At 49.8% G+C, this 15123-nt stretch overlaps 1 protein-coding gene across 1 annotated transcript in view; it reads left to right on the top strand.

Annotated features, from left to right (window-relative positions):
- NGF (nerve growth factor) overlaps nucleotides 1-14422 on the top strand; it is a 49920-nt gene extending 35498 nt beyond the window's left edge. The window contains exons 2-3 of the mRNA XM_059137597.1: nucleotides 6449-6573; nucleotides 13254-14422. Coding sequence (XP_058993580.1) covers nucleotides 13266-13991 — 726 coding nt within the window. The 5' untranslated portion in view covers nucleotides 6449-6573; nucleotides 13254-13265 and the 3' untranslated portion in view covers nucleotides 13992-14422. The remainder of the gene's footprint in view (nucleotides 1-6448; nucleotides 6574-13253) is intronic.
- The last annotated feature ends 701 nt before the right edge of the window (nucleotides 14423-15123 follow it).

The following is a 15123-nucleotide window of genomic DNA, read 5'->3' as shown; positions in this document are numbered from 1 at the left end:
AGAGCCCTTCTTGCACGGAACAGACCACGGTCTGGCTCAGACCGAGTTTAAAAACAGCTGAGGTTAATGCATAATTCCACAGGCTAGAGAGGCGCCCTGGGACAGAGGTGAGAGCCGGAGCCAGGCCTGGTGGCTGGGGCCCAGAAGGAGCCGGGACAGTCAAGTGTCCTCTTTCCTGAGGACAAAAGGCGACACACTCTAGACTAGACTATACTAGACATCCGCCATGATGGCGGATGAGTCCCTGGAAGGCCTGAGAGGTGCAGCTCCCCGCACAGACAGAGGCCTGGCGCCAGGAACCCAGTGGATTCACAGAGAAAGGAGTGAAGTACTAACAAATGGTTTTCATGATCATCACACAGCCTCCACCCTCGGTCTGTATGTGTGCGCTTTGTTTTTTTCTCTTTTTTTCATCTTTTCCTGGGTTATAACTAAACAATGAGGTGATTGCCATCCCACTGAATTGCACAATAGAACCAATGGCTGGGTTGGAGCATAGCTTTCCCCAAATAAATTCTGGACAAGAGACCTGAGCAAGCTGGAAAGGAGTCGATTCAATACCTGTATATACTTATTAGCGCTGGTGGTGGAGGTGGGGTGAGGGTCCGGGGAGAGCTAAGACTCTTAGTTCCTCAGCAGTGCACCTGTCAGCCCACCAGTGGGACATTCTCCTTCAATGAAGCTTCACCAAAATGAAAGGGGGGCTGACCCAGTGATCCAGGAATATACATTGGGACCACTTGCTCTTTCCCAATATAATAGGAAATAATGATTTACTTTGAGTAAGCTGGTACAGCTGTGGGAAGAGTTTTCAGTTCTGTTCAATAAACATTCCCTAAGAGCCTACTCCGGGACAGCTCGCGGTTCGAAAAACACCGAAGACCTCAAGAAGTCAACACTCAAGCAGATGCCACCATTTGTCCCCAGCCCCTTGGAAACCTGAGCATCAACTAAACCGCGAGGATACCTCCGTTTTGTAATCTCCTTGTGATTCACCCTCCCAGTGAGGCAGCGATGACCCTAATTAAAGATGCTATCAGGTCTATGGGGCCTGGGCCTGTTTTCCTGATGGCCCAAGAGCACTGTGCTCCCCAAACTGTACTCAGGGCCAGAGCGGCTTCCTCCCTCTGCCACGTGGCTGGAGAAAATGGATCATTCCAAAAACAAATGTTTCAGTTTGTTACTCAGCAGTTTTGTTGAGAAATGATTGCAGATAATCATCTTGTAGCTGCAGACGGAGCGTTTTACGCTTGCTCAGACGGGGCCACTGAGCGTGAGCGTGGCCAGCCCTTCCAACCAAGACTGGAGCAAACAGCAGGATCCATCCTGCAGGAGATGGCCCGACGGGGACATGAGATGGACGCAAGGCATTGCTTTCACTTCCTCGCCCAGCCTGCTGATAACTCACTACCTAGTACTGGCTGGATGTCTTTAATGATAGTTATTAAAATGCCTGATCTTTATGTAGGACGAACTAGGTGCCGGGCTCTGGGCAAAATGCTCCTTCTGTTTAATCCTTTCAATAACCCTATGTGGAAGATAGGATTATTATTTGGAGGGGCGACACCAAGTGAGAGGTTAAAACACTTGCTAAAGGTCACACAGCCGATGAGGGGTAGGACTGAAATGCACCTAGCCCCGGGCCAAGGGAAGGATCTGGACTGTAGAATCACTGGTGGCCCTTTCTTTACAGCTCTTGCGGTCTGTCATTATGTAAAATCACAACTGAGATTCTAAATTAGTTTATAGTTCTTTGGATCTTAAACATCCAAATTTACTTTTAGAAATAGCAGGATGCATGGCTGGTGTGTGTGTATACGCAGGCACATGCGTGTGTGGTAGTCGAGTGGGTGAAACTGTCTGCCCTCATCTGTGGAATTTCTAATTACCCACAGTGTCCCCAGAGATGGATGCATGCTGTGAGTCTCTTGTTAGCTCTGGACTAAATTGCAGCAGGGCAGACTTTTCCTTTTGTTCATGATGTCATGAGCAAATAACACCTAAAAGAAGAAACATTGGATTGGGGATGTTCTGAAATACCATTACATGAGAAGCAAGGGACTTTTGAAGGGACAGCAGGTTTTCATCTCTTCTGACCTTTTCCCTAAGGTAATGAAAGAGCTAGATGAAACTCCTTCAAATAAGCTGAAAAAATGCACATCAAACAGCCTCATTATAGTTAACCACCCCAGTGACATTCCAGCATCCCCCATCAAGGATATACATTACCGTGCGATAGGAACCCGCTCGGGACTGGGATAGTTAAAGCCGTACACAGGAAGTAGCTAGAACAGCATAAAGCCCCCTGACAAACACATACATGGAAGTAAATTCTTTGTTTCCAGCTCTTATCTTAGCCTCAGGTTCCCTAGGATTTGCCTGTGCTGCATGCCTGGGCAAAACAGGGCTGAGTTATCTCTTTCGTGCCTTGAGTCAGATTTTCTGGGTGTGAAGTCAGCAGACAAGCCAGGAAATGTCAGTGCGAAAGAGTGAGGGAGCTGGAGACACAGTGGCAGCTGTCACTCCAGAGTGGTGCGTTATGGGTAAGTGTCCAACTCATCTTTGGGACTCAGTTTCCCCTTGTGATGTGTTCCGTGCTGGCTGGTGTGATCCAGATGTTCATGGATGCAGGGTGGCCGAGGTGCGGCAGTGTTTGCAGAGACGGGAGTCCAGCTGCTCAAGCAGAAATGGCCCTGACTCGTGGACAAGTGTGGGTTTCCCAAGGACAAGGGAGTATGCCTCACAGACGAGTGAGTGTATCTCCTGGGCAAGCATGGGCATCTCATGGATGGGTGAGTGTGTCTCACAGGCACATGTGTCTCATGGACAAGCATGCCTCACAAACAAGTATGGATGTCTCACGACAGGTGTGGGTGTCTCATGGACCAGTGAGGGTGACATTTTACTGGGATTCTTACATTCAAGTCCTACAGCTCGTACCTTATCCCTCACCAATTGAACGATGGCCTGCCTGCCTTTAAAAGCCCTAGAACACTGTGCAAGGCCAGGATTTTTCTTGGTCTGTCTCAGAACTGTAGATCATTAGCTTGTCTTTATTTCTGAAGTTACATCTGAATTGCATTATAGACTTATGTGCTGTAACGTTGCTTGACCTAGTGCTTGGAAAACATACCACACACTGAGAGGAAAAGGCTAGCTCAAGAGGAGCTGAGGACATTTAATCCTATAAAGCTAGTAGAAGGAAGAACTTGGATCCGGGTTAGCATTCACCGGCGAGGTTTTGTTTGCATTCATGCGTTCCTTCCCAGGTGGTCACCCGAGGTCTGCTGTGGATCAGAAACCTCGCTAGGTGCTGGTGTTATCGAAAACTCCCTTAGACCCCAACCAACCCGAGAGCCCTTTCCCCCCAGTACTTCTGTCTGCTCTTAGTCCCAAGGATGGGAACGGCAGGCAGGGAAAGGCCAAAAGGAAGGCTGAAAGAAATGGATCTTTTTCTTGTGGCTTAAGCATCAGCCAGTTGGAACCAAGGAGATGTTTTCTTAGGGTTGCAGAGAAGTTTGAAAAGCGATTGGATTGGTTTTGGCAACGAAATGTAGATTATAGATATAGCGTTAGTATTACTAAGCCGACGGGCTATAATGCGAGGACTGTTACTTAGCTAGCTGTATGTTCTTGCAATAGTGTGCTGCCCTCAGCTCTGTAGTGGAAGGCTGCTGTGTGTTTGCATGTCTTATCTCCCACCACCACATCAATGTTCTAACTGCCCACGCTTTGGAAACCTCCCTGCGGTGCTGGCCTTGCACAGCTAATGACTCCAGTCAGGTAAATACCATGCAGATTGTGGCCAGCCACACACACCAACAGGCCATGGACACCCGTAGCAACTGCTCCTTGATTCTGAAGCTCGAGGTCAGCCAGTCTCGGTGGTTTCCCCCTTAAGCTGCCCGACTCTCTGGAGAAATGCCAGGGTTTTATAATTTACCTCAGAGTCTTCCAAAGAGCCAGAGGACCATTTATCTTTTAGAGAAATGTGGCAGGGCACTCTAGAATTGTTAGCATTGAACCTTTCAGTCAAAAAGAATAGCAGTTTTGCTGAACCTTAATGTCTTCCTAAGTCCTTGGTGCCAGATGTGCTATTTTCCTATTGGACTTGCCAAAACCACTAAATAGTTAAAACACATCAAATCATCTCTAAGTGGCCAAAATTGAATGCCCTCCCTACCACACCCCCCACAAAAGAGCTCCTAGTCAGCAAACCTCACGGTCATGTTCCATACTAGAAAATTTCTGATTAGGCTAAAAATTAGGAAAACAGACCTAACACGAAAGACTTTAAATTTCTTTTTTGCCTACAGGCTCAGAGTAAGAACTACCAGAGAAAGGAGAGAATCGGGGTGGGGGGGAATGGTCACAGCGAGAGCACCAACTATGATTACTGTTACACCCTCCACTACATGCTCTTAATGCCCGACATCCCCAGTGAGTTTTCCCAGCACAGAGCTCTGGCAGGTGGAAGTGAGGAGAAAGGAGGCTGCAGTTCGCGCCAGATGTTCTGGCAACTTTGATGTGGCTTAAGCTGCTCTTGGAACTAAGCATCGCGTCTGAGCACGTGCAAGGAATGGTCCAAGAGGTCTTTCTGGTCAAGCATCCCCAAATCCTTGCCAGCAAATAATCCTTGGGCTTAATATAAGCTACCATAGCTCCAGCCACCAAACAACATTTTAAGTGGCATGCAAGGAGTAAAAAGAAAACCTTCCAATTCACGAACATCAATTATATCTAGATGCTTGGCCAGGCAGAGGGTGGAGAGTCTGGAAGCTGGATTCTTGTTGCCTAAATGTGACCACGTCTGCACTTTACATTTTCTGAGATATATAATTTCTTGATAGTTTTTCTTAATTGCTAGCTCATCAAAGCTGATGTCAAGCGTCCTGTTCATCCTGTATGGCAGTAGTTCTCAGCCTTGGCTTTTTCCCTGCGAACTCCTCAGGAATCTTTACAAAATACTGATCCCCAGGCAGCGCTCTGGCACAGTTAAGCTGGAACCTCTGGAGATGGGATGGGTATCAGGGTTGTGGAAAGCTCCTTGCCTGATTTCAGTGGTCAGCCAGGGTGGCGAGCCACCAGGGTAGGAGAGCAGTGGAAAGGGGAAGCGAGGAGATTAGATGAGATCTTCCACAAAGTTCAAGGTTGGAGGACTTTGCAGGATGCTGACCAACAGTCAGCGGGTTGTTAGCTGATGCCCGTTTACTCCCCGATAACTCTCCAGAGGCTTAGTTTCCTCCAACTGTATATTAAGTTGAATTTTCAACTATTGGCCATTGTCTAAGCTTCTTAGCTGAAATTGACCAAAAGGTCTCATTGAGACCTTAAGAAAGTGAAGGGGACACTGAGGCAGGAAACAACACAGAGATATTCAAGTAGGCTTTATCTCAGGGGGCCCCAGAAGAACCTCTAATTCTAGCTGTCTTTCATTCTTTAGATCTCATCCTGAAGACCACTTCCTCCAAGAACTCTTCACTGAGCAATCTGTCTACAGGATCTCCTCTCTACACCCCGCAATCTGTTCACCATACCTTGTGTATTTCCTTCATGACATGCAAAGAATCAGAAGATATGTTTTTTATTTATGTAAGACTGTAAGCTCCATAAGAGAGGAGATCCTGTCTATCTTATTCACTGCTGGGTCTCCAGCACCCAGATCAGTGCTTAACAAATAGCAGGTGCTCAGGAAATATTGCTGAATGAATGAAGGAAACACTTAACATATATACAAGGTTTATAGAAGTGAGAGGGGAACAGAAAACTTCCATTGCTTCTAGGAACTACAATCTAAACTCGAATAGTATTTTTTTTTTCTCATTGTATCACCTATATATTTTCTGATTGATAAAATTTGACTTTGGGCATGATTCTCTGAGAGGCACAACCCAATTCTGTAAGAGTTTTCTGTTCTCTATCCAGTGGTCAGGTCATACTATTTGCCACCATTACTGATTTGGATTTTTATCAGAGTACCAACTTGGTCTCGATTGTCAGGACTTTTTCTTCCATATACTTTATCTTAAGTCGGGCCATCCCAAGTTGGGTCTACTACATGTGCATGTGTGTAATGTACACAATAATTTCTGGTTTGGTGCTGAGTCAGGGTCTGCTGGAGCAGGGCACTGGGGCTGGACAGGAAGCTCCTCACTGGGACCCATGGGCTGCATCCAGGCAGAAACCAAGCACTCTGGCACAAGAATGGGAGGCAGGGACCACCGCAGGTGCAAGGTCAGCCCCTGGCAATTTTGGTAGCTAGACTCTAGGTCCTTCCCAGGTGCTGATGCCAGTAAAGACCCAAAACTCAGGGAATGGGATTTGTCCTATTGGCATGCCCCTGCCTAGGACGTGTACACTATTATACCCTTCTGCCTAGGGTACAGCTATCCACCTGCTAGGGAATATGGTAAAGCGCCCATCTAATGCCAGCTCTCTCATCCCACAGAGTCCTGGCCCGTGGTCGTGCAGTCCAGGGGGCTTGGATGGCATGCTGGACCCAAGCTCAGCTCAGCGTCCGGGCCTAATAACGGCTTTTCCAAGGCAGCAACTTTCTGTCCTGGCCCCACCGAGGTAAGCACTTGAGGGGTGCCTGCCTCACTGAGGCTGCTGGCTCTGGAGCATCTGAGACAGCTGGATATGAGCTCCGGGCTGAAGAAGGGGAGTCACATCTGTTAATCAGCTGGGCTCTGGGATGGGCCTGGTGATCCAGCACATGTGGCCTTCATGTTCTCAGCTGGTCCCATACCTTCAGGGACAGGTTAAGAGTCTGAGCTGTCCACCTCTGTAGTAACAGAACCCGGGACTTCCAATAGACAGCAGCAGTCAGACCCTCCACACAGCGCCTGGTCTGTCTGAGTAGGCAGCCTTGTGAGATGAAGTATCCTTGATCACTTTCACGTCCCTGGCCATGGAGTAGAAGGTGAGGGAAGCTCCAGATCAGGGGGCAGAGGCCAGTGCTGAGTTCCACTGTGGCTGGGTGTATGCCCGCTTCTGGGTACTTACTCTTACACCTGTCTGCTTCCTCCTCTGTACAACAGGCATCGTGATAAGGCCTCCTCCCAGGTTTGTTGCAAAGGTTGATGAGGTACTTATGCCCAATAAAGGATAATGATGATAATTCTGATCTCCCCTCATTCATTTTAAATGTGTGCCTAAGACTTCAGGCCAGTAGATCCTGGTCCCAGGAAAGCCGCAGGTGCCTGTACTCACTAGTGCCTTCTGGCTGCATATTTCTATCATGGGCACTCTGAGTGCTTTTGGACAAAATCAACCTGATGCCTAGAAACCTGATCAACCAAACAGGAAAATAATCTAATATTCAGGTGTTCCCCAGTGTACGGATCTGTGGCACAAGGAAGGTAAAACTTACAGCCTGTTGAATGGAATTCTCATTTTGATGTTGGTGACCAACTCAGTGTAGCCATGGGTTTCAGTGCATATGTGGCCTCAGGGCTCTCTCCTCAGGAAGGTGCTGAGGCTGAGCAATGGGAAGCTCCCATACTTGGAGCCCGCCACTCACTAGCTGCAGAACCCCTAGGTCACTCAGACTCCCCAACACCCATGTGTCCCCTCTGTCAAATTCAAGGATTGGACCAGATCGCTGATTCTCAAAACATAGTCCCCGGCCCAGCGGCGTCAGTATCACCTGGGAGCCTGTGAGAAGCGTCGAGTCTCGGGCCCCCCCCCAGGCCTACTTGTTCAGAAACTCTGGGAGTGGGGTCCAGCAATCTGCAGTTTGGCAGACCTTCCAGGTAATTCTGACACCCTGAACCTCTGGACTTGATCATCTCTGATGTCCCTTCCGGTCCAAGCTTCCTCCCCAGGGAGAGGCCAGCAGAGGCGCTCACTGGGTTCTGTCCTGGCAATGCTATTCTCTGCTGAGGCCTCTGGGGGACCTCCCTGGGGAGCTGAGGAGCGGCAGAAGGCCTCTCACATTCCACGCAGGCGCTGACAACTGGGGGTGTCCCCATCTTTACACTGAAGACCGCAGCATGTTTACATGAGAGCAAGGCCAAGTGTACGTGGAAAAGGACCCTTGACCCACTCTCATAACATGGCGAGTAGGATGGAAGGGGAGGCTGGCTTTCCTCAGCCACAGGCACTTGGCCTCACTAGCACGAATGATCTCGGTTCACTGACTCAGTCTCTGGCCGAGAATCACTACTAGCTCTACGCACCACCCCTCTGAGGCAGGAATCTTCATACTCCCTGGACAGTGAGCCACAACGGGTTCGGTCCCCAGGTGCTGTCAATTCTCCGAGCTGCAAGGATGTGGGCCACCTGCTCAGCTGCATCCAGCAGCTTCTTCACCTCCCCACGTGCAGCCTGAGTCAGTATGCAGATCACTCACCAGGTGCAGGAAATTTCTGTCATCACTGGAGCATGGGAACCAGGGAAACCCCCAGAATGTACCCCTGGTCTGAGAGGGCACAAAAGTCGGGGAGCCCTGAATAAAAGGCACCCCCCCAACACACATACACATACACACTGTCTTAATCCTATGTCCTCCATTCAGGCTAGGAGCAGGACAAATACAGAACATTCAGTCCTGACACAAAACACATTCCCCCGTGTGAGCCCCTAATGGCATCATCCCCAGCTGATCATTCAGCTGATAGGGCTCTGCTTTGAGAAGCCTCAATGAGGACCGCCTGTCGTGTCACCAGGAGAAAGGCTTCGAGGGTTGTTCTTTTTTTTTTTTTTTTTTTAAGATTTTATTTATTTATTTGACAGACAGAGATCACAAGTAGGCAGAGAGGCAGAGAGAGAGGAGGAAGCAGGCTCCCCGCTGCGCAGAGAGCCCGATGCGGGACTCAATCCCAGAACCCTGAGACCATGACCTGAGCCAAAGGCAGAGGCTTAACCCACTGAGCCACCCAGGTGCCCCTCGAGGGTGGTTCTTAAAAAGAAAGAAAGAAAAGTCACTCCATGGCTTTATGTCAGCCAAGGAGAGAATGTTCTTTTGTAAACTGCGCTTTGTTCATCGTTATCACTGGACTAGAAATCACACTCGTTTTTTTTTTCTTTTCTTTAGTTCTCCGCTGATGATTTTTAAAAAGAAACACTTACTTAATTTAAAAAGAAATAGTCGAAGGGGATTAAATAGGACACTTACCATGATGAGCCCTCAGTAATGGTTAGAGTTGTCGAATCACTGTGTTATACACCTGAAATTCCTATAACACTATTAACTTTACTGGAACTAAAATAAAAAGCTTAATGAAAATGAATAAGTAAAAATATTTGATACTGTCCCTGTCTTATGAGAAAATGTCAGATATGGCAATATTCTCACTTGGAAAAAAAAAAAAACACGCCAAGAAGTATATTTTAAATATAAAAACTAAAGTTTTAAAAAAGATTATGGGGTATGCTATTAGGGGTGAGTCGATTAAAAACTTGAATGAGAAACATTTCCAACATTTTCAAAAATTTTAACGAAGCAGTCTGTGCCTGATGCAACCCTCCCCCGTGATGAAATGCCGTCCATTACCATGTGTTATTGTGACAGTGAACTGGAAGTCACCGTCGACGTTAAGAATTCAGTAGCACCTGCAGTGCTGGGCAGAGCAGTAACCTGTATGGCTGCTGAAACTCGAAGCATGTCCGAGCTGGAAGATTCCTCAAGAGTCCGCGGTCGCGTGGAGAAGTGAAGGAGCACAGAAGCAGGGGCGCGTCCACCCCTCCCTGACTCTTAGAGCCGGAGTCACCTGTGAACACTAGGTCACCTGGACACAACGAAGAGGGGCAGGGTGCTTTTCTGGCTCCAGGGAGTTTGCCTGGGGGTGGGAGGAGATGAGAACACAAGGGTCCTCAGGCAGGACTAAGGAAATGCTCTGCAGAAGTGGAGAAGGGAGAGAGTTGGTCTCTGTGGAAATAGAAAAAGGCCCCCCCAGTGGAGGTGATGTGTGAGTTGGGTGCTAAAAGGTGATGTGAATGACTCCAACCAACAGAGGAGGGGAGCAGAAAAGGCACAGGGAGGGCGGGGGGGGGGCATTCCTGGCCAAGAAGATGCTGAACCGAGAGGACAGCTGCTCACCACTGGACCCTCTGGACAGGGCCAGGTGATCAGAGCGGAGCTTCAAGAGGTTAAATGGGGTGGCTAGGGACAATAGGCACTGAAAGAAGAGAGATGAGGGCCCAGGATATCAGTGGGGAGGTGGCTCTGTGACCTGAACCAGGAACAGGAGGTGAGAATGGAAACTACAGTTTCAAGAGGTGCTACTGGAATGGAATGCAAAGGGCTGGGGGGAGGGCCAGGAGGAAGGAGTAGAGGCCAGCGTTGAGCTGAGGTTTGGAGCTGGTGGACAAAGGGATGGTGGTTCCAGAGCCAGCATAAAGGGAAATGTTGAAGAAACACGTTTAGGAGGGGAGTGTGGGGAGATGGTCACAAGAGATAGCTGCTGGGGAACGACACCATAAACCATCAAGTGGTCCAAAACAGGGCTGCTGCTGTTGAGAGGGAAGGCGGGACTGATCATCCTGAAGCGGAGTAGCAGTGTGAAGATTTTTGCTTGGGATGCCTTGCGTTTCAAATGTCAGTATCCGGGGAGAGTCCCTGGAGGTTCAGAACCGGCTTTTGAAAGAGCAGTGGGGCTAGAGATCCCAGTCCAGGCATCAATCCCACAGAAGTCTCAGCCGCCTCCTTAGAAGAGGATGGGCTTACCAAGGGGGAGACCGGAGGAGGAGGTGGGAACCCCTGGTCATGGGAAATAGGGAGCAGTACGTCCCTTATTACCATCAAAACCCTAAAGTTTTGTGGTTTTCTTTTTCCATTTCCCCATCCAAATTCTAAGCGTTACTAATTTGGATATAAATGGATGAATTTTCGGTTTCATTTCTTCTCCCTTCTTCTATCTGATGAGAGATACCATGTATTGAGAAGAAAGAAAAGGAGCAAACCAAGGGGCTTGACTTAGCTGCCAGCCAACTGAATGCTCAGTTCTGTGGCAGTCGGCTGGACAGTTGATGTGCCACACCATTAGCCAGCAGAACCAGCAGTGGGCAGAAGCCCAGATGTGCATAGCCGGCTGGAGGACTGGAGTAAACACCAGTGTTTTTTCAAAGTAACCCAAGAGAAAAGAATGTGGTGGTTTTATTCTTGGTATTTCACCAAAGAGCTGCCTATTTCCAGTGGGGATGGAAGGGGGAAACACAGTATTGAAGAGAAGAATGCATCGCTTTGAAACAGATTAGAAAGGCACCCTGCAGCCACAGCCACAAAATCCAAGAGAAGGCACCTACCACAGTGAGAAGAAGGCAGGCAGTGAGCTTCTTGGGCCTTCCCCGTTCACTCCTTCATTCGTTTGCCTTACATTATTTGAGGACCTGCTATGTGCCAGCACTGCGCATGGCTCCAGAAATATTTAACTCTAAATGGCACAGCTTCTAAAGTGCTCTCGGGAGACAGACAATGTACGTGATTATCCATGGCACTGGGAAAGGTGATAGGGTTGTGGGCAAGCCGCCATGGAAGACAGGAGAGGGGCTCACCGAGGAAGGAGTGGCTAGGGCAGGTGGATGAGACACGACTCTGCGCTCCGGGACCTTGCAGCCAGCGGGAGACAGGCTGAAATCTTACAGGAGTAAGCTCAGAGAGCAAACAAGCAGCGGTACGACTGAAGAAGATGAAGTCCTTGGCCACAGGACACTGGAATGACTCAGAAGTAAGGAGATGTGTGCGCACCTTTCAATCCCAGCAGCATCCCTGTGAAATAGTTGTTATTGCCTGCTTTTTCCCAATGAGGAAACTAAGGCTCAGAAAGATTAAGTGACTTCCCTCTGCTTGGAAGTAGCCAAGATGGAAATCTGAACAAGGTTTTCTAACTCCAAATCCAATGCAGAAGGGCTTGTGGGGGTGGGGATGGGAAAGGGGAAGGGTTGGAATAGGAAGTCTGGGCCCCTTCTCTAGGGGATGCCACTAAGCCTACCAAGATTTAGAGACACTTCACAGAGGAGGTGACATTTGATATCCATCCACAGGTGTGACTGGGACCTCCACAGTCAGCTGCCCTGGGGGGTGGTCACAGGTGGGCAACTCTGGTACAGTGTTGGAACCCTGTCTGGGCTTGCTCGAGCTGCCTCTTGGGGACAGATGGATTTCTGCCATTTGCTGTATACTCACATTGGAGTAAATAATAAAAGGAAAAGGCATGTTTAGGAATGAAAGACAAAGGCACCTGGCTCAGTCAGTTGGGCGTCAGCCCTCTGCTCAGGTCATGATCCTCAAGTCATGAGATCGAGTCCCAAGTCAGGCTCTCTGTCCCTCCCCCTACTCGTGTGCTCACTCTTTCTCTCTCTCTCTCTCTCTCTCTCTCTTTCTCTCTCTCTCTCCCTCAAATGAATAAATAAAATATTTTCCAAAGAAAAAGGATGACAGACAAAGTAGGGCGGAAGGAAGGGTGGACTGATTTCAGAAGGGGTCAGCTTTGGATTCTGTTCCTCGTAGTGCTGATGACTTTAGGACTGTTGGTTAATTTTCTGTGGATCACTTTCCTTGTATATGAAAGAAAGATGATAAATCCTAAGTCAAGACTAATGAGAAATTAGAAATGAATGCAGTTGAAAAGTTTTAAAATGTCGCACGACAAGGAGCTATATCAGCGTCGGTATTTCTACGTCCTGGCTGGTGGCTGACTAGGCAGGCAATGCTGGTCCCAGAGCTCTGTACTTTTTTGCTAGACATGATGTTTCATGGATTTGCAACAAGGGTTCCCCATCACCAGATCTCAGAGCTGACCAGTGCTGCTGTGTGAAGAGGGTGGATTCAGGGCTGGGGCTTCAAGACAAGTCCTGGGAAACCCTTCCCACTGCCTTCCCAGGAGAGTCAAGGCATTGGGCTCAACACAGTGCTAAGGACAGGAGTCAGACACACACGGACACCTGCAGCTGGCAGACACAGCACTCAGAGGACCCTGTACATGGTGCTGCCAAGTTCACACGGTGCCTCAGGCTGGAATTTGGGGGCTCTATCCCTTCCTGAAAAAGCCCAGCCCCTTGATGGCATGACCGTATCTCCAGGTCACCTGAGCCAGCCCTATTTATACCTGTCGTCCTCTGTCATTGTGGCCAGCAGCCCCTCTCACCCTCAAAGTCTCTCGGTTTGAACGGTAAATTCCAGAGTCACCTTGTCCTTGGACTCCCAGGTGAGACAGCTCTTTGGGATCCTCTCGGGAGGTCAAGACCCAGAAACTGCCTTTGTACAGAACTCCGTGCCCCGTGGACTAATCCCCGTTTCTGTCTCCTTCCAGGTGCACAGCGTAATGTCCATGTTGTTCTACACTCTGATCACAGCTCTTTTGATCGGCACCCAGGCAGAAGCCCACCCCGAGAGCCATGTCCCAGCAGGACACGCCATCCCCCAAGCCCACTGGACTAAGCTTCAGCATTCCCTTGACACAGCCCTCCGCCGAGCCCGCAGCACCCCGGCAGGGGCAATAGCAGCCAGGGTGGCCGGGCAGACCCGCAACATCACTGTGGACCCCAAACTCTTTAAAAAGCGGCGACTGCGCTCACCCCGCGTGCTGTTCAGCACGCACCCCCCACCTGTGGCCGCAGATACTCAGGATCTGGACTTGGAGGCGGGCGGAGCCGCCTTGGCCAACAGGACTCGCAGGAGCAAGCGGTCGTCGTCCCACCCGGTCTTCCACCGGGGCGAGTTCTCGGTGTGCGACAGCGTCAGCGTGTGGGTGGGCGACAAGACCACCGCCACGGACATCAAGGGCAAGGAGGTGATGGTCTTGGGGGAGGTGAACATTAATAACAGTGTGTTCAAACAGTACTTTTTTGAGACCAAGTGCCGGGACCCCACGCCTGTGGACAGCGGGTGCAGGGGCATCGACTCCAAGCACTGGAACTCGTATTGTACCACGACCCACACCTTCGTCAAGGCGCTGACCATGGACGGCAAGCAGGCTGCCTGGCGGTTTATCCGGATCGACACGGCCTGCGTGTGCGTTCTCAGCAGGAAGACTGGGAGAAGAGCCTGACCTGCAGGACGGCCCCCACCCTCCCCGAGCTCCCCCTCCACACCCTCCTGGGCCCCTCCCTACCTCAGCCTGTAAATTATTTTAAATTATAAGGACTGCATGGTAATTTATAGTTTATACAGTTTTAAAAAATCATTATTTATTAAATTTTTGGAAGCATCCCATGTGCCGGCACTCCAGTCATTGTCCCCAAGTGTGACCCTCTGCAAGTCTGGGGACATTGTGGGGTGAATTTACCCATGGCACTGCTGGCTGTCATCCTCCCCACACCCCAGCCAGCTCTGCAAACTTCAGGGCAAAGCTGACTGGGTTCACAGATTCCCCTAAGCCGGACATAATTAGAAAGGGACGTCTGCTGGATTGCAACTCTGCTCAGCATTCCAGAGCCAAAGCTACCTAATCCTTGGATTACCTGGCCCACTGCCCCAGTGCATGAGCCTCGGGGAGGTTTGGGGAGCCTCAGCAGAAGCAGGTCCACTGCTTCAGAGTCCTGGAGGGACTCGCCTTACAGTAGGAAGAGTCTTGCACCAAAGACCTATGAGGCTGGCTTGCTTCGGGGTCGGGGGAGAGATTTGCTTTTGGCTGAAATGCTGTCTGGAAGAATGGTAATGAAATAATCTCATGAGAGCTGTCATGGTAGATCTGATTTCACGTTAAGATTGCCTTAGGACGAATGGCGGGCCCTCCACATATCCTCCAGAGGCTTCCTGCAGAAAGAGATCATTACCCGAGAACACATGAGGGCCTCCAGCACTCTTGCCACCCACTGTCGGCCCCACAGCAGCTTCCAATGGCCCCAGTGTTGGGCCATGATCGCGGGGCCAAGAACTTCCCAGACAGAACTAATTGGATGACTTCTGTCAGTGACTGAAGGTGGGGAGGGGTCAGGAAACTGGGAGAGTAGATGGTGGTAGAGGGGAAAGAGGTCAACACAGTGAGAACCCACACAAAACTCGGGGAGGTGCAGAGGAAAGGTGGGCCAAGCCAGAAGGGAACAAAGACTTCCTGCTGCTCCCTGACAGGGCACAGTGAACAGGAGAGGGGAGAGGAGAGGCTAGTGAGGAGGGGGCCCCAGGGCAGAAAGAGATGAAAAGGGTGTCGTGTTGACTAGCCTCAGTATCCTGGGCCTCCA

The sequence above is a fragment of the Mustela lutreola genome, chromosome 10, assembly GCF_030435805.1.
Source record: "Mustela lutreola isolate mMusLut2 chromosome 10, mMusLut2.pri, whole genome shotgun sequence".
Taxonomy (NCBI): domain Eukaryota; kingdom Metazoa; phylum Chordata; class Mammalia; order Carnivora; family Mustelidae; genus Mustela; species Mustela lutreola.
The sequence above is the reverse complement of the archived record's forward strand: the minus strand, read 5'-3'. Positions and strand labels throughout refer to the sequence as shown.